Raw genomic sequence first — 27,826 nt, 5'->3', positions numbered from 1 at the left:
GATTCCACTGAGCCATTAAAAGTTACATGGTGTTTATTTGAATAAAATTTAAAGGACATCACCAGGATCTTGTTACATGTGGTTGGTGATTCTAGCTGCTGCTAGAGTAGTACAGAATACATTCACATTAGAGCAGGGTTTCCAGTAGAGAGCTCTCAATCTCTCTCCTTCTACGCACACACCAACACCCACACCCGTTTTGGATGCGTAAAAAGTGGGGAGGAGAGGGGAGTTAAAACCTGCCCAGGCTTCTGTGGAGGGAGAAGTCCTTGCCTCAAATCAAGTGCAGTTTCAGATGCAAAGTTTTTCAGCTTAGCATTGTAGCCCAAAGACAATTTGCCAGCCAAAACAGGTGGGTGGACTGCCACAAATAACATGTACCGGGGACAGAAGACAAGTTTTGAAAAACAACCATTTAAGTTTATAGACAGTTTTGTATGCAATTATAAAAATAAATATAGAGTTTAACACCAAATGTCTCTGCCTTTTCTATCAAGTAGTCCCATACACTTGAGGAGTAATAAAGAATAACAGAGTTGGAAGGTCCACCAAGGGTCATCTGGTCCAACCCCCTGGAATGCAGGAATCTCACCTAAAGGATCCATGACAGATGGCCATCCAACATTTGCTTAAAAGCCTCCAAGGAAGGAGAGTCCATAACCTCTTGAGGGAGACTGGCTACCAAATCTCCTCTCTGTCTCCTCTTTTCCAGGCTGAACATACCCAGTTCCTTCAGCCACTCCTCATAAGGCTTGGTTTTTTTGCTGCTACATCACAATGTTGACTCATGTTAAGCTTGTAGTACGCTAAGATCCCTAGATACTTTTTACATGTACTGCTAATAAGCCAGGTCTTCTCCATCTTATATTTATGCATCTGGTTCTTCCTGCGTAAGTGCAGAACCTTACATTTGTTCCAATTGAAATTCATTTTGTTAGTCTGGGCCCAGTTCTCCAATCTGTTAAGGTCGTTTTGAATTCTGATTCTGGCTTCTGTGGCATTAGCTACCCCTCTCAGTTTGGTGTCATCTACAAATTTGATGAGCATCCCCTCAATTCCTTAATCCAAGTCATTTGTAAAGATGTTGAACAACAATGGGCCCAGGACAGCACCCTGCGGCACTCCACTGGTCACTTTTCCCAAGGATGTCGAGGAACCATTAATGAGTACTTTTTGGGTTTGGTCAGTCAACCAGCTACAAATCCACCTGTTACCTCATTCAACATACATTTTACAAGCTTTGTAACATCACATTCAAATGGATAACTGCCACCTCTTCATGCTACAAACACTTTAAAGGATATGGAGGGATACCATTCAATAAAAAACAAATATAAGGCTGTGATCCTATACACATTTGTTTTTAAATAACTCTTTTGAGTTCAGCAAACCTTACTTCCCTTGGCCATCAATAATTAGTTTCACAATTCTTTAGAGACTGACTCAGGTCTGCCAGGAGTAAGAGACAACAGAAATTAAATGTTTCTTACATTCCTTCTAGGAGACAATGATAAGAACATTTGACCAGTCCTACCTATACCTACCCCAACTGTGCCCCACTTGCAGTCTCTGAAGTATTCTGGCATGTGCGGGATGTTAGGGTAGGGGTACCACCTCTGGTGGGAGACACCTCATGCTCCTTCTGGGGTAGTTTATTCACCCTGCACTCAACTCCTAGGACAGCCTTTCTCAACCTGTGGGTCCCCAGATGTTGTTGAACTACAACTCCCATCACCCCTAACTAGCAAGGCCAGAGCTCAGGGAAGATGGGACTTGTAGTCCAACAACATCTGGGGACCCACAGGTTGAGAACTGCTGTCCTAGGACCTGTAGCATGCAACAGTTGCCACACCCCAGGAAATGGCTTCAACTGGCTGGCTAAACCAGATGAGGGTAACTGATGGGTCTCAAACCCTTGTAGAGTTAGAGACTCCCCCTGCATGTGAAGACAGGCTACAGCAGATTGAGTGGACGAGACCAATAGTGGCCCCAAGTGTCAAGAAAGCGGTTTCTGCGTGTGCTGTAGAGGGAAATGAGGGGGCAGGTAGGGCTCACCAACCTGGGAAGGTAGCCCATCTAAGAGGAGGACTGATCCTAAACCTCTGCTGCCTTGTGGGATATCTTCGGAAGAAGGCTAATGAGTAAACCCTACACAAATCCAGAGCGGAGTCCCTAAGATGGTTGGACGGCACCCTGTAAGCCTTCCAGCAACTCCTGCAGCCAAGCTGGGGCCAAACATATTGCTCTGCTTTCTTTTGGATCACATCAGTGAGGCCGAGAAAGGGCCTTGTCATCTGGGTAGCACAGGACCTTCATACACACTGTCCAGGCTTGCATCCCAGGGAGGTCACTTCGGTGCTTGACACACTTGACTTCACCTCCAGAGGTGCACTCCATTATCTCTCAAGACAGATGGATGCCAACAACAGAAATTTGGGCCTCAAGCTAGAAAAATGTCAGAAAGCTATGCTCTCATGGGTAGGTGGCAGCTAGTTTTCATCATAGCTCAGTCCGTAAAGCATGAGACTTTTAAACTCAGGGTTGTGAGTTCAAGTCCCACATTGGGCAAAAGATGCATGCATTATGGGGGCTTGGACTAGATGACCCTCATGGCCTCTTCCAACTCTACGATTCTATGATAGACTAAGAATGTGGGCTTGCTAGCAGAGACCACTGCGACTTTGCTACATAAGCATGTTTTTTGGGCAGCAGCAACCAAGTTAGTGGCCAAAACACATTTCTCTTCTTCAATTTCCATACAATTTAAGGCCTGAAGCTTCCTTTCTGCCCCCCTCCCACTTCAAATTCACATTTTCTGAACTGACAGTATCAGTGGATGGGTGTGTGTGAAGAGGGTTGTGGTTGGTTCTAAACCAACAATAAGAAGGAGAATGCGTCTTGGTACAACAGAAAAGGCAGGCTTGTTTATATCCTGGATGGTAGGCTCTGAGGAAGTTCAAAGAACAAGTGAGGAACCTACTGCATTAGTTAAGTTCTCACTGGGGGCCGGGAGCAATTTCTTTATTTGGGTGCAAGTAAGGATAGCTCTTTGGGAGCAATCCTTTATATACGCAGATACAATGACTTATGTATGATAAAGACATTCACCTCTCCAGTATCCATTCAGCTGAGACCATATCTGGCTCCACACTGGACTTCTAAAGGGTAGATGAGGGCCTTCTCCAAAGAGAAAATACAAATATATTATAGGAAGAGGGGTGGTGGTGGTATCTAAAAGCTCCTGCAGTTCTGAAACACCTAGAAATCAGGTGACGGGGGGGGGGCAGTTTATATATCTTTGGGAGTTCAAAGCATTTACTTTGAAAAGAAAGGCCAAAGGCAAGTCTCAGAAAAAGCACATTTCCTTCAAAAGTTTTTGCAAGGAACATGAAAGGGCCAGATACCTCGCCTCTGTTCCATAAGCAAGTGCAGCACTTAACATATTGGTCCAAGATGGTTATTTTCTATAGCAAGCTGGAGCGCTGCGCTTGAATAGCTTAGGCCTCCTTCCCATTCTCTCTCTGCATCAGACCAATAGGCCCAGCAGTCTGTTAAAAAGACCGAGGAAGTCAACTGATTCACTCACTTTCCTGCACCTGTGACCTCACACACTCAGACCAGGTATCGTGGCTTTCCAGGCACAGGCTGGGTACAGCAATTTACACTGCTTCATAAATAGCCTCTGCCTTTGTTCAGGGCAGAGAAACTTCACACTCATTACATCACATTTGGCGAGATCAAAAGGCAGAAATGTTCTGCGCTGGTTCTGGATACCAAAACAGCAGAAGTCAGAGTTTCAAGGTGTGCCAGTAGTCTGAAGCAGCTTCCATGGCACTGCGGCTTTCCAGGCACAAAAAAAGACAGAACTGAGACACTCGAGTGCAGAGAAGAGTGTGGTCTTTGGCCGAGAATCTCTGCAACCTGCTCAACACACGCTGAAAACGGAGGGGGCTTGGGCCCTGTACTTTTCATGGAAGGCTTTGAGAATAGGCACAAGGTTTGTGAAGGCCGGGCGGAATGAAGCTTCCGATTCCCAACAGTTTTTCATAAGACGATAAATCTGTAGAAAATGGCAAAGGTTTAGAACAGCACACAGAATAAAAAGAGAAAGAACAGCAAGAGAAGAAAGAAAGGGAGAACCAGACTGACCTCACAAGGACAGTCCTTTGGGCTGGGCAGCCTTTTCCCTCTATCCAGTAGCTCTATAAGCCTCAGCACTGTCATTTGTCCCTGAGTTGCTCCAATCATCTCAATGAATTTCTAAGACAACAGGGAGAAATATGTTATTGAGCACTTTGAGAAAGAGACAGGGAGATGCCCTTGAGATACATATACATACCACACATGGTCAGCTCTACCAATGGGTGGACCAGCCAGCTGCTTGATAGCTCAGTTGATAAGAGCATGAGACTCTCTCCCATGATCTATGATTCTTGATGACCACTGTGGTCATCTAGAATCATAGAATTGTAGAGTTGGAAGGGACTCTCATCTAGAACAAACCCCCTGCAATGCAAGAATCTAAACTAAAGCATCCATGACAAATGGCCATCCAACCTCTGCTTAAAAATCTCCAAGGAAGTAGAGTCCACCCAGCGACATTGCATCCTCCATCAGTGCCTGGGGCTGGGGTGTGGAGGATGAAGAAAACCCACTGTGCCAACCCAGCCCTCACCACCAATGCCACCAGGTGGGTGCAGGGAACAGGGGTCTGAAGGAATGGAGGCAAGACAGGAGTTGCTGGTGCAGGTGGGCTGTGTACCTCACACTGACGAGCTTCGCAGAGCTCTTTTTATTAGCAAGCATATGCAAAATCCACCGGACACGTTCAAGACTTTGCCCTTTAACTTCTCCAGTCATGAGCTCTCTGGGTGTCGCCCTGTTATTTGCACAACCTGTTCCACCACGTCATGTTCCCATCGGAGGGGGAAATGAGCAACCCTTTTGCAGAGGAGGCAAAGGTCAAGGACAGCGCACGGCACATTGCAAAGGAGACAAAAGGTGAAAGATAGGTCATGGCGGCTAGACACACTGTGGCAGGGTGCCCCGCACCCTGCATCTGCCATCCCTACAGGGGCCTATAACAGACACCCACAGTAAGGTCCAATCAGGAAGCAAACTAAGGTAAGGCAAGTATTGTCAGAACATTGCTGTACACAGGCTCTGTGCCAACTGCAGTTAGCCACGGGGCAGTGTGGGTCAAAGCACCCTGAATTACTGCACTGCAAGTGAAACTGCATAGTCAGTCTCCTGAAGTGCAGTGATCTAAATGTATTCCAACACACATTAGATATTTGTAGACTTAAGAGCCCTGCACATTGCAGCACTGCTAAACAAATACTTTCACCTCCCTTGCATGCCCAGCTATCAGACTCACCGCTGGGGGGCTTTGACTAGAATCGCAGTGTGTTAAGAGTTCATATAAGGTAACTCCAAAGGACCAAACATCAGAAGCACAGTAGAATTTACAGTCCTTCAGGCACTCCACAGCATACCTACAGCACAAGGAAAAACAAGATAACAGAGCCGATGAACAGCAAATTTTTAAAAATGTAAAACTGCATTGCTGTATCAAATAAAGGTTCATCTAGTCCAGCAACCCAACAGGAACATGTTTAATACTTTTAGAAAAACTCACAACAAGAGAATGAATATTATCTTTTTATCCCCAGTGGATAATACCACCTCTTGAACATGCAAGTTCTATTTAGATATGGCTTCCAGCTAGCTAGCTAGGCAGGTATCATTGAGCCACCATGCTGAATCAGGTCATCTACAGTGGTGCCCCGCAAGACGAATGCCTCGCAAGACGGAAAACCTGCTAGACGAAAGGGTTTTCCGTTTTGGAGGCGCTTCGCAAAACGAATTTCCCTATGGGCTTGCTTCGCAAGACGAAAATGTCTTGCGAGTTCCTGCAGGGTTTTTTCCCTCCCCCCCCCCTTTCCTAAGCCCTAAGCCGCTTATCAGCTGATCCGCTAAAAGCCGCTAAACCGCTAATAGCGCTAATCCGCTAAGCTGTCAATGGGCTTGCTTCGCAAGACGAAAAAACCGCTATATGAAGAGCCTCACAGAACGGATTAATTTCGTCTTGCGAGGCACCACTGTATTCCATTTCTCAGTCTCCAGCAGCAGCCAGACATATACCTCTAAAAGCTCACAAAAAGGGCATGTACTTTTGACATTCACTTATCTCCATTCTTCCCTTATTTTGCAGACATGCTTTCGGTGTTCCCATAGAAGTTGAAGAAGCACACAAGTGCTGCCATTTCTTCCAGTGTCAACCATTTCACGGAAAGCTCAACATATTGCAACATTAACCAGAAGGGTAAAGAAAAAAGACAGCAAATTCTCTTAGAGTCTGCCGTTCAAGAGCTTGGGATGTTCATGGGAGTATTCAGAATAACATCTTGCCTCACCTCAGGACTTGATCTTGAGTTACAATGCAGTCAAAACCCCTGTAATGTCTGAGAGCCATGACATTTTATGAACGCTTTCTTACCAAAAAACAGGGCTGTCTCCATCTTCACAGACACGGTAATAGTCATGTCCTTCAGGGATAGCTTTGGCAAGACCAAAGTCTCCAATCTTCACTACATTCTCATTCTCCAAGAGTACATTTCTGGCTGCCAGATCTCTGTGGATGTAGCGTAACGAGTGCAAATAAGCCATTCCCTGCAAAGAGCAAATATGGTGTTATTCCCCACCAGCTTTGCAAGGAAGGAAGACAAACACCCAGGACTAGACTCTGAATCAGAGGCCTGGATTTTGAATTTTACCCTATGTGCCTGCTAGACCAGGTGAGTGGCCCATCTGGTCCAGCATGCTGTTCTCACAGTGGCCAACCAGAAGCAGCACAAACCCTTTTGCTTGGTGTTCAGAAGCATCTCTGCCTCTGTCAGTGGAGGAAAAACATCTCTTTCAGAGTCAGTACAGTGGTACCTCAGGTTATATACGCTTTAGGTTACAGACTCCGCTAACCCAGAAATAGTGCTTCACGTTAAGAACTTGGCTTCAGGATGAGAACAGAAATCGTGCTTCGGCGGCACAGCTGCAGCAGAAGGCCCCATTAGCTAAAATGGTGCTTCAGGTTAAGAACAGTTTCAGGTTAAGACGCACCTCCGGAACGAATTAAGTACTTAACCCAAGGTACCACTGTAGTTAGTTATCCCCCATGAATTCGTCTATCTCCTTTCAAAGCCATCCAGCTCGGAAGCCATCATTATGACAGCAAATTCCATAGTTTAACTATGTGGTGTGTGAAGTAGTACTGTCATATCTTCAACTTCCGAAAATGTTCGAAAACCAAGGCGCAGCTTCTGGTTGGCTGCAGGAGCTTCCTGCGCTCAATCGGAATCCACGTCGGATGTTCGGGTTCCAAAGAACGTTTGCAAACTGGAACACTCACTTCCAGGTTTGCAGCGTTCGGGAGCCAAAACGTTCGAGTCGCAAGGCGTTCGAGAACCAAGGTACGACTGTACTTTCTTTTGCCTGCCTTGAATCTCCCAGCATTCAGTTTCATTAGAGGTCCCTTCTCTCTATCCACTCTCTCTGCACCGTTCATAATTTTATACGTTTATATCATGTTAGCTCTTACCCACATTTTCTCTAAACTGAAAAGCCCCAAATATTGTAACCTTTCCTCATAAGGGAGTTGTTCCACACCCTTGATCATTTTGGTTCCCATTTCCCCCTGAACTTTTCCCAGCTCTGTCATATCCTTTTTGAGGCAAGACAATCAGAACTGTACACATTTCTCTTCTCAGAGCCAAGGAGCAGCCAGTTAAACAAACCCCATAGCCTATTTCAACCACAGGAGTCCATGCCTCTTCTAGAACTCGACCAATAATCCCAAAACAAAGGAATATTCACTGCACCAGCAGCTGCATTAATTTTAACACCCCAAGCTGATAGACTTTACCTCACAAATCTGCTGGGCGAAGAGGAGAATGTGGGCCAGGCTGACATTGTGCTTGGGGAGATAATCTCTCAGGCTCCCCAAAGGCACATACTCCATGATAAGCTGCACAACCTTTTCCCCTAGAGTTGGGGAGAAAAAAAATCCAACAATGATATTACTCCAAAAGGAAGTGTTTTTACCTTCCTACATTTCATTATCTATAGAAGCCCTGGCATGGGAGGTATCACATCTAGGGAAGGAAAACAGCAGGTGGAGACCAATTCAAGGCCACAGTGTGTAACCATGGTTGGACTGGGATTTTTTTTTTTAAAAAAAAGTTTTTCCTTGGATGAACAAAGATCGTAAGAATAATAAATGATACAACTAAATAGACCAAGCCTTCTCACGTCATTTGTATATCCCAAAACTAGCATAATAAATTTGCAGTAATATCTGTAACATACGGTTCATTATTAGCAGACAATGCTAAGTTCTTGGTCCATGAATTGGTTTAAAGTTTAGACAATAACAAAGAGGAAACAGGAAAGAACAGAGTTAATGAATAACATTCGACATCACACAGACAAATGCCTAATCAGGAGCCCTTGTGGTTGTGCTTCAAACAACAACAACAACAACAACAACAACAATAATAATAATTATTATTATTTATTATTATTTATACTCCACGCATCTGGCTGGGTTTCCCCAGCCACTCTGGGCAGCTTCCAACAGAATATTAAAATACAATAGTCTGTTAAACAGTAAAAGCTTCCCTAAACAGGGCTGCCTTCAGATGTCTTCTAAAAGTCTGGTAGTTGTTTTTCTCTTTGACATCTGGTGGGAGGGCGTTCCACAGGGCGGGTGCCACTACCGAGAAGGCCCTCTGACTGCTTCCCTGTCTGTAACTTGGCTTCTCGTAGCGAAGTTAGTCATAGTCATAGTCATAGTCATTTTCCCTCTTATGTTATCAATGGATCAATATCAAGTGTTAGAATACTGATGACTGCGGGAGGGGGGTTCAAAGTGAAGCTAATTTATGTTTAAATTTAGATCTATGCTCTATGCCTGAAGGGCCATACTTTAGCCATAGAGCATCTGCTCTGCATGCAAAAGGTCCCAGGTTCACTCCCTGGCATCTCCAGGTAGGGCTTGGAGAGATTCCTGTCTGAAACCATGGAGAGTTGCTGCCAGTCAGTGTAGGTAACAATGAGCTAGATGGACCTGATTGAGTATAAGGCAGCTTCCTATGTACCTATGGAAGTTCTCAGGGTAATGTGGTAGGAATTTTATGGTCTTAGATATATGGTAATGTTCATAAGTGTACCAACCGAGCACATACATAGATCAGCACAGGAAGACCAACCTGGAACCATTTTGATTCCTAAACTGAGCAAATGTTTTCTCTGCAAGGTCAAACTGGAAAAGCCTCCCCATTGTCTTTTCCTTCACAAATCCTGTCTTAAGGGCATGTCTGTGTTTGAATAGGGTGTGAGCCTGTGACCTGGTCCAGGAACTAAATATTTATCACTACAAAAGAATGGCCAGGCTCCCCAGGAAATCCAATCAAGTAACCTGCCAGACAGGGGATAAACAACAACAGGAGAAAACAATATTGAAATTTCTGTTTTAGACCGCCTTTTCTGTGATGTAGGTGTGATGTATCTGAGGTTACACCCCTTCTGTGATGTATGTATGATGTTTCTGGGGGTGGTCTTGATCTACAGGATGGGAATTTCAAAAGTCTTTATAAGGCCTTGCATGCCATTTTTCTGGGTTCCTCCTCTCCTGCGTGTAAGGGGAGCACCCTGTTGCAACAGATCAATAAAGATCAGGCTTACTAGCTGCTTTGCTTCTCAATATTCTCTGGTTGACCTCTGTTATTCTCTCCTACCAATACAGAACCTATGTAAGGACTCTATATGGGCTCTTGAATACCCCATAAGGGAAAAGGGCAATTTTTTGTTTACAACAGAAACTGTGAGAAAGGAGTGTGGTAGATGAAAGCACAATCCCATTTGTTATCTCCTGGCTCTCTTCCCCTGCCCACAAGGCACTCCTATCAACTGCCATCCAGCCCTCGAGGTGCAACTCAGTAGATGCCATACCCTGCTCACTGCAGCAGCCCTTGTATTTAACAATGTTCTCATGGTAGAGGGTCTTCAAGATGTCAATTTCTTTCTTCCAGCTTGTCAGCAGCTGCTGGCTGCAGCCTGATTTCAATGACTTCACAGCTACCATCTCACCAGTGCCATCATTGGTGGGATCATAGCAGTATAAGCTCACTTTGCCAAAGTGACCCTAGTAGAAAAAGAGAAAAAACAAACAAGCCAAGAATGAGATATTTCAAAAGGCAAATCATTATAGCTGCTATCCTGTTAGAGCCTTCACTGCACCTGGCTGGCATACATCACTTTTTCCAGAAGGTGGACTAATAACACTCTCAGGTAGAACAGTATCTTGCCACAAATCAGTGCAGGGATTAATCTGACAACAAGATCCACCTTCGCCCAGTATCCGTATCAAGCTCTGCTGACAGAGAGATGGGAAGGCCTGGCAGGGGGTGGTGGAAAAACTGGGGGGACGACCCAGGTTTCCCCCCGTTTTTTCCCCAAACAACAAAAAAAGGCTTTGGGAATAAAACAGGAAAAAACCTGGTTGTGTCCCCCCCCAATTTTTCTGGTTTTCCCCCCAGGCCTTCTCATCTCTATGCTGACATAACACAAATACCTTATTGGCCCGAATATAAGCCACACTTTTTTTTCCAAATTCCAGCCATGAAAAGTTGAAGTGCGGCTTAAATTTCCCTTTAATTTTAAAGGTTTGGCTTATATTTGGGTGCAGCTTATATTCAGGCCAATATGGTACTGAATTTCAGAAACCAATCTGAACCTTGCTATATTTCCTAAGGATCCCACTGCATAACAAGAATGGCTTCTGGAGTCACCCCCGTGCCAGCAGTCCTACCTTTCAGAAGCTGGTTGTTTTGACTATATGCAATTTGATTTAATGTGTAATCCCCCAGAAAGTAACAGCCACACAATTCGTGAGTCTACTGAATTCTACATTTTCCTTGTGAAAAGTGTGTTGGGAATCAACATTTTTTCCCTTTAGATTTTTTTCTACAACTGAAACAGATCATTCATTTATTTAAAATATACATTTATTAACTATTTCTCAGTTTACAAAAATACATGCATTGTATTATTATTTATTGAATTTATATACTGCTCACATACAACCCTATGTCAGAGAGGAGGCTTTGTGTTAACTTTTCCCTGACAACTAGTTTTGTTTGCAAAGATCTATTTCTTGAAGGCTGGAGAAGATCCAACACTTGCTGTTGAAAATGGTACAACCAGGAACAGATAAATCACAAAGGGCACTGTTCATCTGTTTCAGCTCTTACTTGGTGAGAACTGAGGTAAAGAAATTAGTGATAATGCTTCACTAACAAAGGTGAATTACCTCACCCAGATCTCGAATCTTCTTTAGATAGCGCTTCTGAAAGACAGTAGGGTCAGGTACAGGGAATTCAGTGTACACAGAGCTGATGTCAAGGAGGTCTGAAAAAATAAGATGAAGGAGCTGAGAAACACCAGGCAAGATGTACACTGACCAGTGGAAGGAAACAAATGCACTGGATCATCTTAGATATACTTGAGCAGAGCTAGATTTTGGTTCTGTTTTAATTTTTTTTTGTTCCCCATTTAAGCAAACCATCAGCTTCCTAGGTTATCTTTGCCCTGGTTCACACATTATAAAAAGCCAAGCCAAACCAAACCATGGCTTGTACCTATGGGCAACCAGAGAGATTATAGCCACTTTGCTCCGCCTGTCTCTCTGCTGCTGTGCTGAGCCAAGCCATAGTTTAGCTTAATGCATCATCCAGACCATGAGCCATAAATTGCAGGACAAACATGGGTTACTTACATCTCATGGTTAGTCTGGAGAGAACTAAACTACGAGCCCAGGTTTGGATAACACACAATGCGAAGCAATAGCTTAGCTCAGAACAGCATCAAAATGACTTGAGAGGAGCAAAATGTCTGCAGTCTGCTGTCCTGGAACCCATAGACATAGCTGTCAACGTTTCCCTTTTTTTAAGGGAAATTCCCTTATTCCGAATAGGATTCCTCGTAAGAAAAGGGAAAAGTTGACAGCTATGCCCATAGAGCCATGGTGTGCCTTTGCATGACAAGAGACCATTGTAGGTTTCCTCATGCTGCCTTACACCATACTTGTATAGTGCAGTCACCATGATTTTGCACTCCATTTAACTTTTACATTTTCTTTTCTTGAGTTTTACATCTTGCTCCGAATTCAACATTTTATTCTGTAGTTTGTGTTAATAAAGTTAATAAAGTACGGTCCCAGTCTTCACTGGTACTCCAATTGAATCAACTGTGATGAGGCCACAAACAAAGGGATTGTTTGTTCTTCTCACACATTAACTGGCCCACTTTGCAGACAACCCCTCCTATGGCACTGTGAGACTCCCAGGGAGAGGGGTGGGGTAAGGACACACTATATCAGATGTCTGAAAGCTGCTCTTTCAGCATCCTAGAGCCCTCTGGAATCCTTACTAGGTGGCTGCAGTTGTGTAAGGTCTCGTAAGATGGTCCGAAAGGAAGGACGTTCCCCAGGAGAATAGTTCAGGCACTGGCTGATTAAGGTAGCAAGTTCTTTGAAAGATGGTTCTGGAAGGCGATGTTTCTTCTCATAAAAACGTTCTTTCTGCAAAAAGGAGCACATTTATGAATTAAAGGAGTCTGTTGCAAAGCAACACCAGGCTTACAAGTTGAAAATGCTTGCATTTCTGGGTCATACAGATATGTCTAAATTGGGACATGTGAACCTAAGGCTCAAAAGAGCATAGCTGCGTTCCATTAACTTGTTTGCTTTTTTCCAATACTTTATCTACACTTACGTGTCATACAAATAAACAATAAATAAAACGAGCATATAATACCAAACCAGAAAAAATACGAAGCAAAAAACCCTCACATAAATACAATCATGATAACAAAAACTACAGACAAGAATATAGGCGCTATATTCTCCTACGAAAAAGAAAAACCATTAACTTGCTTTCTATGGACATGAAAATTGCTCTAAGCACACTAGTCCTCCATAATTTTCCATTATTCTAGTTCCTGACCAACCAATCCCCCCCAGCATGTTATGGAAAATAATAATAAAAAGCCACACAACTCCCAACTAAATAAATTCAGCAATTTTAGACTTCTCTACCCAATATTACTTAGCATTTATGCAATCCTATAACCACTTACTTGAGAGTAAGTACCATTAAATTAAATGGGACTAATCTCTGAACATACATGCACAGGACTACACAATTAAGAGGGTTATTTGTATGTAAAGCACTTTAATTCTCACAGCAATCTTGTAAGGTATTACTATTGCCCTACTGCTGATTAAAGGTGAAGGTACCCCTGACCATCAGGTGCAGTCGTGACCGACTCTGGGGTTGCATGCTCATCTCGCTCAAGAGGCCAAGAGCCGGCACTTGTCTGTAGACAGCTTCCGGGTCACGTGGCCAGCGTGACTAAGCCGCTTCTGGCAGACCAGAGCAGCACACAGAAACGCCGTTTACCTCCCCACTGGAGAGCGGTCCCTATTTATCTACTCGCACTCGAGGTGCTTTCGAACTGCTAGGTTGACAGGAGCTGGGACTGAACAACGGGAGCTCACCCCGCCACAGGGATTCAAACCGCCGACCTTCCGATCAGCAAGTCCTAGGCTCCGTGGTTTTACCCACAGCGCCATAATAGCAGCTTGCCTCAAGCCACTTGGCAAGTTCACAGCTGGGGAACTTCTTAGCTCACAGCTCAGCTATGAGCAAAATAATTCAGTGTGTGCACTTGCTCACAGAATATGCTTTGCTTTTGGGTGTAGAAATCAAGATCTCCCCCCAAGTTACTGTACTTTTCCATGTATTAGACAAGGGTTATTTACTCCAAAATAAAGCAAAAAATGGGGTGGGGTGTCATCTTTTACATGGGTAGTGCTGAGGGGTGAGGTCATTGGTTGCATCCGTGAGCAGGATCTAGCAATTGGGCGGGTGAATGGTGTCTGCTGCAAGGGCTGCTTTGTATTGGCTGCAGCTTTGTCAAATGGGTGGGTTATTAGCGGATGTGGCAAGGGCTGCTTTTGATTAGCTGCCGCTTCGGCAATTTGGCTTTCGTCGCTTGCGATTGTTAGCGTCTGCCAGTTGGGTGAGTGATATTCGGTTCGGCAGGACTCAGGTGAATTCTCCCCCCCCCTTCCCAAAATCTGAACAACTCTGGGCAATCCTCCACAAAAAAGCTGAACAACTCTGTCCCACTTCCCCCCATGTTCTTAAATTTGAGCCCCCCCCAATGTCTTATACATGGGGGTGTCTTATAGACAGAAAAGTATGGTATGAACCTGTAAGCTGGGCAAGCCAAACCCAACAACAAACTGGCACAACATTCCTATGGAAGAGTTACAGCTCAGATCCTGCCCAGTAGATACATCCCAGAATTTGATGATGCTCTGGAATAGGTTAGCTACTCTCTGCAGGCACCCTGTTCCAAGTCCTGCGGCAAGATAGAGTAGGTCCTACTGTTTTATAGAGTACTTGGAAAACCATTGTTCTCAAACAATATTTGATGTGTTTCGACTATTTTTTTTGCCAAGTAAATAACAGATAGATAACATATATTATGTAAGAGAAGTGAAATTGGGGGGGGGGACCCAGTTAAAAAGATAAGGAAGAAGTAAGGAGCCGCAATGAGGTGGAGGGAAGTCACACGTGAAGAAGTATTGATTTATTTTGGTTTACATTTGTGTATAAGATAATGTATTTTGAAGCACGAAAGGAGTATGTATACAAATAATCAATGTAAAAATTCAGTAAAGAATATTTAAAAAGATAGAGAAGGTCCTAAAAGAGCAAAAAAGAGAGCAGAGGCAGATGCTACCTCAGAGGGGGTACGTTCTTTCAGTGGCACATCCGCATCAAAGCATATCTCCAGCAGTGTGGTACCAAAGCTCCACTTGTCAGCTGCTGTACTGAGGTTGTTTACGTCTTTGACACACTCCGGAGCAATCCATGGGATCCTATCAACTCGCTCTTGCAAGGAGGAAAGTCAAGAGTTAGAAATCCCCCAATGGATAACATATAAGTAAATACAAATACAGTGGTACCTTGGTTCTCAAAAGTAATCCATTCCGGAACACTGTTCGATTTCCAAAACATTTGAAAACTGAGGGGCAAAGGGCTGGCTGCAAGTTCAATTGGAAAAATTGAAAAGCACGCAGCAGAAGCCATTCGACTTCCAAGGCGCGTTCAAAAATGGTAGCAGTGTGGTGTAGTGGTTAAGAGTGGTAGTCTCGTAATCTGGGGAACCGGGTTCGCTTCCCTGCTCCTCCACCTGCAGCTGCTGGGTGACCTTGGGCCAGTCACACTTCTCTGAAGTCTCTCAGCCCCACTCACCTCACAGAGTGTTTGTTGTGGGGGAGGAAGGGAAAGGAGAATGTGAGCCGCTTTGAGACTCCTTAGGGTAGTGATAAAGCAGGATATCAAATCCAAACTCTTCTTCTTCTTCTTCTTAGCAATTACTTCCAGGTTTTCAGCGTTCGAAAACCGAAACGTTCAGCTTCCGAGACGCTTGAAAACTGAGGTTCCACAGTAGCAGGCAATACAGTGGTGCCTCGCAAGACAAAAAGAATCCGTTCCGCGAGTCTCTTCGTCTAGCGTTTTTTTCGTCTTGCGAAGCAAGCCCATTGACGGTTTAGCGGATTAGCGCTATTAGCGGCTTAGCGACTTTTAGCGGCTTTTAGCGGCTTAGCGGATAACGGCTTAGAAAAAGGGGGGGGGAGGGGAAAAAACCCGCAGGAACTCGCAAGACATTTTCGTCTTCCGAAGCAAGCCCATAGGAAATTCGTTTTGCAAAGCAACTCCAAAACGGAAAACTCTTTCGTCTAGAGAGTTTTCCGTCTTGCGAGGCATTCGTCTTGCGGGGCACCACTGTATCTGACATATTTAATGCTAGTCCTAGTTTTGCTGAAGGTATGATAGAAAGGTCACTCAGATACTCACCTAGGCAGTGTTCATGTGGATTGCCATAGGACGTAATGTGCAATGTGAACAATCCACATGAAGGCCTGTACATATAGCCACTTGACTCATGGAATTATTTTTCCTCAGATATGGAGGTGAAAAGTATGAACTACACTTTCACAAGTATGGGATAAGCAGTATGGGATTTTCCCCAATCACTGGTCTGGGAAGAGAGGGGTTGTAGTGCAGCAACCCTTGTGGACCAAAGGTTGGGTAAGTCTAGGCCAGTGCAGGAAGCCTCTGCCTTAGAGGAATCTGCTCCTTCAGTACAGAGCTATATTCTTCTCCAGTTAAGAGTCTTAACTGGATGCTTGTTTTGGTTGCTACAAGACAGAACTCAGTTACATACTCTCAGTTCTGACAAAGCCAAGCAAACATCTTTTATGGAATTTCTCTGGGATGCCTTTTCCACCTATTAAAGGGGGCACGGCAGACTATTACCGTATTGACCCGAATATATGCCGCACCCGAATATAAGTCGCACCTTTAAAACTGGAGGGGGGGAAGGGGGGGAATACCCGAATATAAGCTGCTCCATTCCTCACTGCTCCTGGCTGCATACTTGGGAGGGGGAGCCGCACTGCATTGCCGGCGGCCTTTCCCCTTCCTCGCTCTCTCCCTTCCCGTTCTTGCGGGGAGGATGGGGGACTACGCATGAGCCGGGCGCAGCTTTGCCACACTCCTGGAACTGTTTGCCCCATGCTCCTGGCTGCATACTGTAAGGCCGCACTTTAACTTTTCACAGTCGGAATTTGGGGGGAAAGTGAGGCTTATATTCAGGCCAATACGGTACTTAGGACACTTCAAAGGGAGCACCGATAATATCAAGCTGAAGAAGTTGAATAGACCAATAAATGGAGGGCAGATTCCTCACATATTAGAAACAATGCTGCAAAAAAAAGTGAATCATGCTGCCACTGACTTTTATGCTGTCTATATTGCTTTTCGTCATGTTGGAGTAACACTGTAAGCCTGCAACTTACACAGGGGTTGTGTTGCAGGGATTGCGCCTAAAGCCAAAATTGTATATAGTCAAATTCCACTGGGTTCAATGGAAGGTGGGATTCCCAAATTCAATTTTCTCGGAACCCACTTTTTATTTGTTTATTTTTTAAAAAAAATGGCACGAGTAAATCTGAATCAGCACAAGTGAAATGTGTGCAAGTTGTGGGCTTATTGTGTGTCACTGAATGATATACAGTGACTTTGAAGTTTTATAAATGAAATGAGTAAATGGTTAGCAAGAGATGTGGTGTAATACTCAGAAGTGCAGCTGCCCGACACTGGAAGCAGATCACAGGCAGGCAGACATTCCCTTTCTTTAAACAGACACCCACCCACACCTGCACCCACCTACTTCTGAAGAAGCTGGTTTTGGAGATGGGACACGGAGCTGCTGTCAGAGAATCGTGTCAGGCACAATGCTCACTCACAGCAAACTATACACCATGACCTACCTCCTGCGATATGCAAACAGGGACACTGTGTCCAAATTACTTCCCTCTGCTCAACTCCAAAACCATGCACCTCCTGTGAAAGCAAATGTGAAAAGGGAAAAAGCCCTCTGAAGAGGAGGGTCTACCTTCTTGGGAGAGCACAGCAAAGCTGACTCCAGGGTCGCTGAGCTTAATGAAGGGCGTCGAGCCATCTTCCAAACCTTTCCTGGCCAACAGGATGTTCTTGGCACATACGCTGCCATGCACCAGGTTTTTGCCTTCCTGTTTAAATAGATGCAGAAAGGTAGTCTGTGAGAAGCCCTGTCTCTTTAACATGCCTACTTGCAAATCGGCCGTTGATCCATTGTGCCTCTGTTTCCCCAAGGGGATCACTAAGCAAAAAGCAGAAAGCTAACTGGTTCAGTAGTCAGCTGGGCCTCCTTGCCAAACCTTAGAAGTTCTTTTAAGCAACTGGTCTACTGTCCATGTCTCTATGCTGCCGCCCCTGCCGTGCCCAAACATCAGGGAAAGCAACCTTGAACTGCAAGTGCTGCTGCCTCTGGCTGATTCAGGCACTTCAAGCCTGAGAATCACAGACTCAAAAGGGGTCAAAAAAGCATGAAACTCTGAATTCTTGCTTCAAAGCAGGATCCCAAAAACTGACAAGCCCCAAATGGTTTGAGAATGGATAACCATCTCCTGTTCTGTTATCTTTATCGATCAGGTTGTGGGATTCTAAGATAATCGCTAGTGTACAGTTCTGCCCCTCTTGCTTCTCCCAAGCAAGGTGGTTTCTAATGTCATAGTTTACAAGGTAGGTTTAGATTCATGGTTATGATTCTCCCCAAGAGAACTGAAGTTCTGGGAGGTAAGGGAAGGAACACAGTCTAAGCAACACTCTCATCAAGACGCCACATCCCTGTCAGGGGTAAAGGTAAAGGGACCCCTGACCATTAGGTCCAGTCGTGACCGACTCTGGGGTTGCAGCGCTCATCTCACTTTATTGGCCGAGGGAGCCGGCATGCAGCTTCTGGGTCATGTGGCCAGCATGACTAAGCTGCTTCTGGCAAACCAGAGCAGAACACGGAAACGCCATTTACCTTCCTGCCGGAGTGGTACCTATTTATCTACTTGCACTTTGACATGCTTTCGAACTGCTAGGTTGGCAGGAGCTGGGACTGAGCAATGGGAGCTCACCCCGTTGCGGGGATTCGAACCGCCGACCTTCTGATCAGCAAGTCCTAGGCTCTGTGGTTTAACCCACAGCGCCACCCGCGTCCCAGTGTTAGGGGTAAGCCCTGGCAATTGACATGGTATAAGGTGGTATACACCTATAGTGAAGATCTGACACTTCCAGAAGGTTGGCTCCAAACCCTTCTAAGGAGACTTACCAAGTAACTCAGGGCACTTGCTAACTGTGCAGCAACAGTGAATTTCCAGCCCACCGTTATCCGCCCTTTGTTTTTCCGCAAGAAGACATCCAGGGGCCCATGCTCAATGTACTCTTCCACCATTATATCTGAAAGCAGGAAAAGGAAGAAATGTGATAATCCAAAAACAATATAGGTTTAGTATTGCTGCTTCTCAGCAGTGGGTAACATATTGGGTGAAGAACATGAATGGAAATGGGAAAGGGCTATTTTGGTTGCTCTCACAGATCTAAGACAACCACAAAAGGAAGATGAACCACAGGCTGAAAATGGAAGGCATCTGTCTTCCAAAGTAATCTGTCAAGAGATGATTAAACATGGCTAAGTGGGTGACAGTCTGACACTGTTTCCCCAAATACAAAATGAAACACACAGTATTTCTCAAATAATAAAAAACTGCAGGACCGTAAGAATAAAATAGTGAAACATGCAGGGCAGCTGAGAACACAAGACAATTACATCTCAGTGAGCTATACGGGGAGAAGCCATGCAACAGAAAGCAGTTAATACTCACTCTCTAAGCCCCTTACACAAACCCCGTGCACAAAAGCCAAGTGGATGTGGGAAACCTGGCTCATCAGACTTGCTGTTTCAAAGAATGCCTGCAGAGGACAGAAGGGAGGCCATCACATGAGAGTTGTTATCCAAGGAATCAGTTACAGATAGGTAGCCATGTTGGTCTGCCATAGTAAAAAAAATTTTTTTAAAAAATCCTTCCAGTAGCACCTTAAAGACCAACTAAGTTAGTTCTTGGTATGAGCTTTCATGTGCATGCATCTGAAGAAGTGTGCATGCACACGAAAGCTCATACCAAGAACTAACTTAGTTGGTCTTTAAGGTGCTACTGGAAGGAATTTTTTTTATTTTGTTTTATCCAAGGAATGTAACTGGGGCACTTCAATCCTAGCACAGGACCTGGATTCCAGCAACTACTGATTGGATTCCCAGCCCAGTAACAATTCTGCAGCTCTTCCTACCTTTCCAGTGTCATGCAGTTAATTTCTTATCTGCCGTTTTCATTTGCCATCAAGATAAATAAACTTCATAAACAAACCTTTTCTAAAAAAATAAAGCTAGCTAGAGATCTGTTCTGATTCAAAATGTATCTTGCATTTACTTTTTTGTAATCATACTGCTGTTATTATATTTGTTTTAACAAAAGGAGGTAGCAATTCTAGAAACAAAAGGGGGAAATGTAACTGTGAAGGGGGGAAATGTATGGGGTAGTATCTCTGGTGGGGGACACATTGTGCTCTTTCTGGAGTAGTTTGTCCACCTTTGGTCCCCACCCTACACTCAGTTCTCACCTGTGGCTCCTAGAAGCTATCAGCATGCTATAGCAGCCACACCCTCAGAACAGCTTTGACTGGCCAGCTAAACCAGGTGAGGGTAGCTGATGGGTGTCAAACCCTCAGTGAGTTAGGAAATTCTCCTGAATGCAAAGACAGGCTCCGGTGGATTGAGCGAACGAGAGCAATGTGGATCCAACGGTCAAAAAGATGACAGATGGGGCTTGTCAACCTGGGAAGGTAGCACATCTAGGAGCAGGAAAACTCTGATCCTAAAACTCCACTGACTTGCAGGACATCTTTGGAAGAAGAAAATCCTAAGGAATAAACCCTATTCAAATGGGACGCGGGTGGCGCTGTGGGTTAAACCACAGACACTAGGACTTGCTGATCAGAAGGTCGGCGGTTCGAATCCCCGTGATGGGGTGAGCTCCCGTTGCTCGGTCCCTGCTCCTGCCAACCTAGCAGTTTGAAAGCACGTCAAAGTGCAAGTAGATAAATAGGTACCGCTCCGGCGGGAAGGTAAACGGCATTTCCGTGCACTGCTCTCGTTTGCCAGAAGCAGCTTAGTCATGCTGGCCACATGACCCGGAAGCTGTACGCCGGCTCCCTCGGCCAATAAAGCGAGATGAGCGCCACAACCCCAGAGTCGGTCACGACTGGACCTAATGGTCGGGGTCCCTTTACCTTTACTTTAAACCCTACTCAAATCCAAAGCGGAGTCCCTAAGACAGTTGGATGGCACCTTGGATGGCTCCTTCATCCTGCAAACAAGCTGGTGCCAAACGCACTGCTCTGCTCTCCTTTAGACCACATCAGTGAGGTTGAAAGGGGTCTTGTTGTCTGGGAAGCCCAGGAGCCCCCCCCCCCCCACACACACACCGCCCAGGCTTGCGCCTTGGGGAGGTAACTACGGTGCTACTAATGCAGCAGTTTGATTTCCTCCCCTGCCTGGAGGCATACTCCATTGTCTCTTGAGATAGATAGCTGCCAATAACAACTCACCAGGACAATGTCCCTGTGGCTAGGGTCAAGCACTTTGAGTACTACATGCATCTCACGATTGTTGTTGTTCTGCTCAGTAGAGTAGTATTCCGTCTCATCGTCACCATTAGCTGCACCGCATACATGCAGCACTCCATCATAAATGTTGGTGCACGTCCCTTGTCCTAGGTGAGCTCTCTGAAGGAGATTTAAGACATGGATGTGTTAATCATCAACAGTCTATTTGTATGCCACCTTTCCATAGTTAAAATCATGCTCAAGGCAGCTTACAACATGGAAATATTTACAAACATAACAAAAGTAGTCATAAACAATAAATATAAAACATCAAAATGTACACAACCAAATTGAACAATTTCCACATTATAAGATCTAAAAATAAAGCTACAAAAATAATATCAACAACAGTAACAACAGAAAGTCACCAAAACCGCCCACCAACCCACGTCCCAGTCCTTTAACCCACCATGGTTTCCTGTGAATCTTTCACTCCAACTAGAACTAAAGACAGGATTCATAGCTCTGTTATATAACAGTAAAACCAACTTCTGTCTTCCAGCAATACTTGTTAGGCACACAGTGAAGTCAATTTCCACCCCCTGGAAGGCATAAAACTCATACTGGAAGCCATGGGACTAGACACATAAGCAACATCTAAGCAACTTGTCCGATAGGTTCCTAAGCCTTGGTTTGGCATTACATCAAAATTAGCATACTGCACGGTCAGAAGACTTGGGATTAAAGTTCCTTGGACGAAAAGAGAATGTTAGGTCCTTTCCAGGTTGAAACACCTTTATAATCCTAATCCTTCATCCCCCATAAAAGTCACAAGACAACAGTGCTGACCTGGGTGATCTCATTCTTTCGGATCTGATGGAAGCTCAGCTGCGTTAAGTTCAGAATTTGTCGGGTGCTGTCCTTCACTTTTCGTGTGATCAGCAGGTCTGAGATCTCTGTAGAAGAGAGATTAGTCCCAAAGATCAGATCTACAAAAGCACACTAAAAAAAAAAAAACACAAGAACAAAACAGAACAGAAAAGCAGACCATTTCTAAGAAAGTTATTTCACAACTTTGTTCACAAACAGAAACTTTATATGGGAGGGTATAATAATCAGTAACTGCATGCTGCAACCCAAGAGGTTTTAATTTAAGGAATTCCCTAAGTGAGTTTAATCAGCATTCCTCCCTAAATACAGCTTCTTTCTGTCAACATCTTGTTGCTAAATTAGCACCTCTTTCAAGACACTGTGTGGAATTTAATGTTCCACTGCAGAAGCACTGCAGCCTGCCAGATCCCCTCTCTTTCACTGCATGCTGTTCTGGGGGGTTCTCCTGCCCCCACTCAGAGCCAATTTCAGGAGGTGGGAAGGGGGAGGGGAAGCCTGATTGCACAAGCAGAAGCCCTGTGTAATCCTGCTGATGGGGTTTCTTAAAGCTCGCCCAAACAGAGTGCCCTGGAAGGGATGGTGCTAAAGTGAAGAACCTGAAAAGCTCAGGTGATTCTTGTTCATGAAATAAAAGTTAGTTCACACAACTAACAGAGAGGTTTTACTTCTGGAAAACAACATGGCAAGAAAGAATAGAGGCTATCCTGGATATGTTCTCACACAGTGGCCTGATTCAGACATAAAAACAAGCCTCGGTTTCCTCTCTATACAGAAAACTGTGGTTTATTAAAACCATAGTTAAGAAACCATGATATTAAACCACAGGTTAATCCTGGTTTGATATTCCAGTTTCTTCACTAGCTATAGTTTGTACAAACCAGAGTTTCCTGTATTTGTGTGAAATGAGAAAATGCAATTAAAACATATCAACATGAAATCCTGACTAGAAGCTTTAGCTATTCTCCTGTTAGAGCTGGAGAAGAACACAAGCCCAAGGTTTGTGGTTGCTAGTTCTTTCAATTACAGATGTTGATTTTATACCTAGATCAGGCAAGCGAAGTATATTGGAGGTCCAAGTTTATTCTTAACCTACAGTAAAAAATGCTGATTAGGGATGCTGCTTCCCTTGAGATCCAATAGTACTCTCAGTGTAGATAGTGCTTAATTCTGGTTAAGTACCCAGAAACCACCATGTTAATGTGGCCACATACTCCTGTTTAAAGTCTGGTCTACATTATCCATGACTGTGGTTTTAAAAAGCTGCAACTTCAGGAGTAATTATGCCTTGGACCAACATCTGAATCCCCTGAACTGCTGGATATTCAGTAAAATGCTAAACGATTACAAGGTCTTGTGGTAAGAAAAGGGCCCTATGCTGTGTAACAGATTCACCTCTTCTGTTTCTATACTATATTCATGTAGCCAGATTATCTTTACTAGGTCACTGTAAAAGGAACAGTATTTACAATTCTTGACTTATACCTCCTGGCTTTGGGAGAGCCCCCCTGCGGAAAATGAAGGTCTCATTTCCAGATCTCAGAGTACAGCCTTTAAGAGCATTCATCAGTTCTTGGATGCTTGGAAACTCTTGCTCCCAGCCTTCTAGCACAAAGGAATTCCCCTTCTTCTGGATTCGGAACTGTCTGTAGCTTGTGGCATCCTGACTCTGGAAGGACTGTGGCAAACAAGAAGCATGAGAGAGAGTAAGAGCTGGACACTAGCCTACATGCCCAGACAGCAGTATTACTTGAAATATGCAGACTATGGAACACATCTCTCCCCAAATGCCTGTCCCACTCATGGGCATTTCAAACCTTACACCCCCCTATTTGTCCCAATGATCAGAAGTCAGCAGACCACAGGAACATGCTTCTTACTCCTTCAATCTTCATGAAAAGCATGAGCACAGCTGTTTCAGTCCAAATCACTTTCTACAAGCACAGCTTCCAGCTGCAAAAGCTTGCATCTACCTGATTTCCGGGGATCTCTCCCCTCCACCTAAAGCCCCTTGCTATGAACCCACCCCATTCAGCAGGGTCCCTCGACCTTCTGAGGAGCATTTTTTGTAGGCTGCACTGGGGAAGAGGCAGTCACAAAAGTCAACTACACCTGTTACACGTGCTTAACTCTGGATCAAACCCAATCTATTTTTAATGGTTTTCAGTTTGCCTTATATCAAATATAATAATGTACAGATTGCATTATAACAAAGTACTATAATTTGTTAAAAGAACTGCATTAATGATCTTAAGAGTTCATTAAAAGTGCTAACTGAGGTTTGCAAATAACAACTCTGGTGTTTGCCTGAAGTAAGTAAGAATGGTCCCCAAGTGGTGAGCCATGGGTATGTTACAGAGTTTCCCAACAACAACCTCCAAACCCATTTGGAAACAAGTGACTAACATATTTATATTGTGGGAAACTAGTGTCAGCAATCTTAGTTGACTTATTAATGCAACCATAAAGCGTACTCTGTGAATCAATGCAGACTTCACACAAAACCAATCTGAGAACCATGGCTTACAGCTGCTTATCAGCTTTCATTTTTCATCTGCTCAATTCCACTTTATGGACATACAGCAGACACAAGAACCTCAGGTCCTGTTTCCCCAGTGGCTTTCCACTATCTTTATTTCTTTGTATGAAATTGGTTGGACAATATACTGCCAGTAGCCTAGCACAGATTGATCACCCTGCTCAGAATCCAGAGCTACGTACTCATACTTGGAAAAGGCTCATTCACAAAGCATCAAGGACAAGGGCTGTATTCAAAAAAATAAATGTGCAAGTGAAACAACTTCCTTGCCTCTCCTCTCCCTGCTCTGTACCCAGATCTGCTCTGGAGGGTTGAGAGAAAACTCAGAAACTATTTAAGAGGTGCACAGGGGATACGGGGGGAAGTTGCTTTACACAACCCTACAGAATTAGAACAGACCACAACCACTCCCACAAATCTCACCTGGCCTCTCCTCAATACCGACAAGATCAATCTATTATAATCAAGGACGCTCCAGCGAAGGACGTACAGGCCATCCTCCTGTTCTTCTCGCTTCAGTTTAGCCATAATAAATTCTTCACTAGGAAAAGAAAACATTTTAGACATGGCCCGTGGAGACCCCTGTCCCAAACCAAGCTTTGAGAAGAAAATGTTGAATGGCTTAAGCAGAGATCACTTACTGCATGGGTCCGTGGATACCATTCTGAATGCTCATTACCAACCGGGGCGGGGCTACTTCATGGCACAGGTAATGGTTAGAGTCAGCTGTCAATCTGAAATAACCATCCACCAGTGAAATCAAGGAGAGGGCAGCTTCGTAGGATGAAAGAGTCAGATCCTAGATAGAAATTTTTTTGAAAGCACAGTCATTAAGCATTAGTCCTGGGCCACAGTGCTGGGCTGAAGGCCCTTGGGAAGCTACAGTGCTTTAAGCCAGTGTTTTCCAGGCTGTTTTTTCCATGTACCACCTGAAAATTGCTGATGGTCATGAAAGACCACTTAATGATTTTACTGCCTGCTGTAGCAATAGCAATGTGCTGTGCTGGATGCTGGATGGTTTTTAAATTTTATTTCTATTTTCTTCTTCTTCGTATCAATTGCATTCCATAGAATGCACTGACTGGCAAGCAGCTCTCTAGGTTATCAGACAAGTGTCTCCACCAATCCTTCCTGGAGTTGCTGGACACTGAACCTGGGACCTTCTACATGCAAAGAAGGTGCTCTACAACTGAACAGAGCTAAGCAACCTACCCAGCTGAACTTGTTGTTTCTAAAAGGGTCTCTAAAAGCTGCAGATCAGTCATACAAGGAAACACTGAACAGACGCATCCATCACATGTAAGGGTGGTGGGCCCATTCTGATAACCTGCCCTCAGAAACTGATGGAACCCATTATGTTCCTGAATGCTCTGGGGAAAATTTCCATTGGAGAAAGATGGCAATCCTATGAGATTGTGCCTACTCAGCCACTCTGATCTGTGCCATTGGCACTGTTTCAGGTACCACATCATACCTGCTTCACATTTGTAGGAACTTGATATTTTCGTGTGGCAGCACCTATACTTTGGAACTAACTCCCTGCCTATTGCTATAAGGCAGGTGCCTTCACTGTACTTTTTTGGATTTTCAAGTTTAGAAAGTTGCTGTGCGTTTTAATCTGGTTTAAACTATGATTGTTTTAACTCTTCAAAAGTATTAAATTATTGCTACTTTTTATTTGTGGTAATTTTTATTGTTTTGTCTTTTTTTGTACAGCAGTACCTTGGTTCTCGAACGGCTTGGCTCCTGAAAAAATCAGCTCCCGAAAGCCGCAAACCTGGAAGTGAGTGTTCCAGTTTGTGAACGTTTTTCGGAAGTTGAACATCCGGAAGCTCCTGCAGCCAACCGGAAGCCGCACCTTGGTTTTTGAGTGGTTCCGGGAGTCGAATGGACTCCCGGAATGGATTAAGTTCGACAACCAAGGTACCATTGTAAATTACTTTGATTTTTTTTTTTTTTACAATCAAGTAGTGTATAAATTTTGTGAATAAACATACTGTTGTGACACCAGGACATGGGGGATGCGAACCAAATTGTGCATATCCCTAATGTCTAGTTCTAGCCTAGCAACCCAGAGTATGCACCTTTGAGATTCCATATGCACAGAATTTGTAGTCTGATCTCATAGTGGCCAACCAGATGTCTATGGGAAGCCCACAAACAGGACATGAGCACAAAACACTCTTTACACGTGATTCCCAGCCACTGATATTTAGAAACATACTGGGGGTATAACATAACCACTGTGCCTTGTAGTCACTGACAGCCTTATCATCCAAGAATTCTCTGATCCTCTTTATGCACGTATGAAGAACTACTTTCATCTGTCCTCAATCTTACAACATTTAGCTTCATTCAATGTCCCTGAGTTCTAGTGCTATGAGAGAGGGAGAAAAATTTATCCTTATCTGCTTTTTTCATACCTTGATCATTTTCATTGCCCTTTTCTGAACCTTTTTCAACTCGGACCTATCCCTTTCGAGGTGAGGCAACCAGAACTTTACACAATATTACAAGTGAAGTTGCACCACAGATTTGTATAAAAGCATCATGATATTGCAAGTTTTATTTTTCAATCCCTTTCCTAACAAACCCTAGTAGAGTGGACCCTCAGCTTACCTTACCTTCGGGTAAGGTAACTGTATACTGTATACTTCCGGGTTTAGCCTCGCGCGCATGCGCAGAAGTGCTCTATCGTGCCACGTGCGTGCGCAGAAGCAGCGCCTCATGTTGCGGCATTTTTGGGGTACATACGGATCCCCGGAACAAATTAAGTTTGTATCCAGAGGGTCCACTGTAATGGAATTTGCCTTTCCCACGGCTGCTACACACTGAATTGGCATAATTCAGCTACCTGCTGTGACCTGAAGGCCTCGTTCTTGGTCAGTCACCAACAGTTCACAGAAGTAATTGTAAATGAATCGAGGTGAGTAGCAGAGGGACACATTCCCACCTACCAGGCACTTATTGTCTTGACGGTGGATGCTGACTCTGCAGTCTTTGATAACAATGTGTGTGATCTCCTGGAAGTCACAGAAGTGTACCCATTTGGATTCGCATCGTTCCATTGGCTGGTAAGGCTGCTTGTGGTCTTTAGTCCTGGCCTTCTTTCCCAAATAACCTCTATGGGGATGGCTTTCCAATCTCTACAAAAGAAAGACAGAGCTAAGAGCCCAAGCTCCAGGACTGTCACATCAATATGCACACCAGCACTGCAGCACAGGTAGCTGTGTCT

The 27,826-nt window shown here is 44.4% G+C and overlaps 1 protein-coding gene across 4 annotated transcripts in view; it reads right to left on the bottom strand.

Annotated features, from left to right (window-relative positions):
* Nucleotides 1-15: 15 nt before the first annotated feature.
* The window catches only part of TYK2 (tyrosine kinase 2), a 52,745-nt gene continuing 24,934 nt past the window's right edge, over nucleotides 16-27,826 (bottom strand). For all 4 annotated transcript variants that reach the window (XM_079959989.1, XM_079959988.1, XM_079959987.1 and 1 more), the window contains exons 7-24: nucleotides 27,549-27,737; nucleotides 25,233-25,390; nucleotides 25,015-25,132; nucleotides 23,538-23,730; nucleotides 22,014-22,120; nucleotides 21,168-21,344; nucleotides 19,388-19,475; nucleotides 18,835-18,962; nucleotides 17,590-17,725; nucleotides 14,866-15,017; nucleotides 12,484-12,634; nucleotides 11,366-11,463; nucleotides 10,006-10,198; nucleotides 7,919-8,037; nucleotides 6,500-6,672; nucleotides 5,378-5,495; nucleotides 4,150-4,260; nucleotides 16-4,060 (exon numbers count right to left, since the gene is read on the bottom strand). In XM_079959989.1, coding sequence (XP_079816115.1) covers nucleotides 3,926-4,060; nucleotides 4,150-4,260; nucleotides 5,378-5,495; nucleotides 6,500-6,672; nucleotides 7,919-8,037; nucleotides 10,006-10,198; nucleotides 11,366-11,463; nucleotides 12,484-12,634; nucleotides 14,866-15,017; nucleotides 17,590-17,725; nucleotides 18,835-18,962; nucleotides 19,388-19,475; nucleotides 21,168-21,344; nucleotides 22,014-22,120; nucleotides 23,538-23,730; nucleotides 25,015-25,132; nucleotides 25,233-25,390; nucleotides 27,549-27,737 — 2,544 coding nt within the window. In that variant the 3' untranslated portion in view covers nucleotides 16-3,925. The remainder of the gene's footprint in view (nucleotides 4,061-4,149; nucleotides 4,261-5,377; nucleotides 5,496-6,499; nucleotides 6,673-7,918; nucleotides 8,038-10,005; nucleotides 10,199-11,365; nucleotides 11,464-12,483; nucleotides 12,635-14,865; nucleotides 15,018-17,589; nucleotides 17,726-18,834; nucleotides 18,963-19,387; nucleotides 19,476-21,167; nucleotides 21,345-22,013; nucleotides 22,121-23,537; nucleotides 23,731-25,014; nucleotides 25,133-25,232; nucleotides 25,391-27,548; nucleotides 27,738-27,826) is intronic.

This window comes from Podarcis cretensis (assembly GCF_951804945.1).
Source record: "Podarcis cretensis genome assembly, chromosome: 17".
NCBI lineage: Eukaryota > Metazoa > Chordata > Lepidosauria > Squamata > Lacertidae > Podarcis > Podarcis cretensis.
Note: the sequence above shows the minus strand (reverse complement) of the source record. Positions and strands in the feature narration are given on the sequence as shown.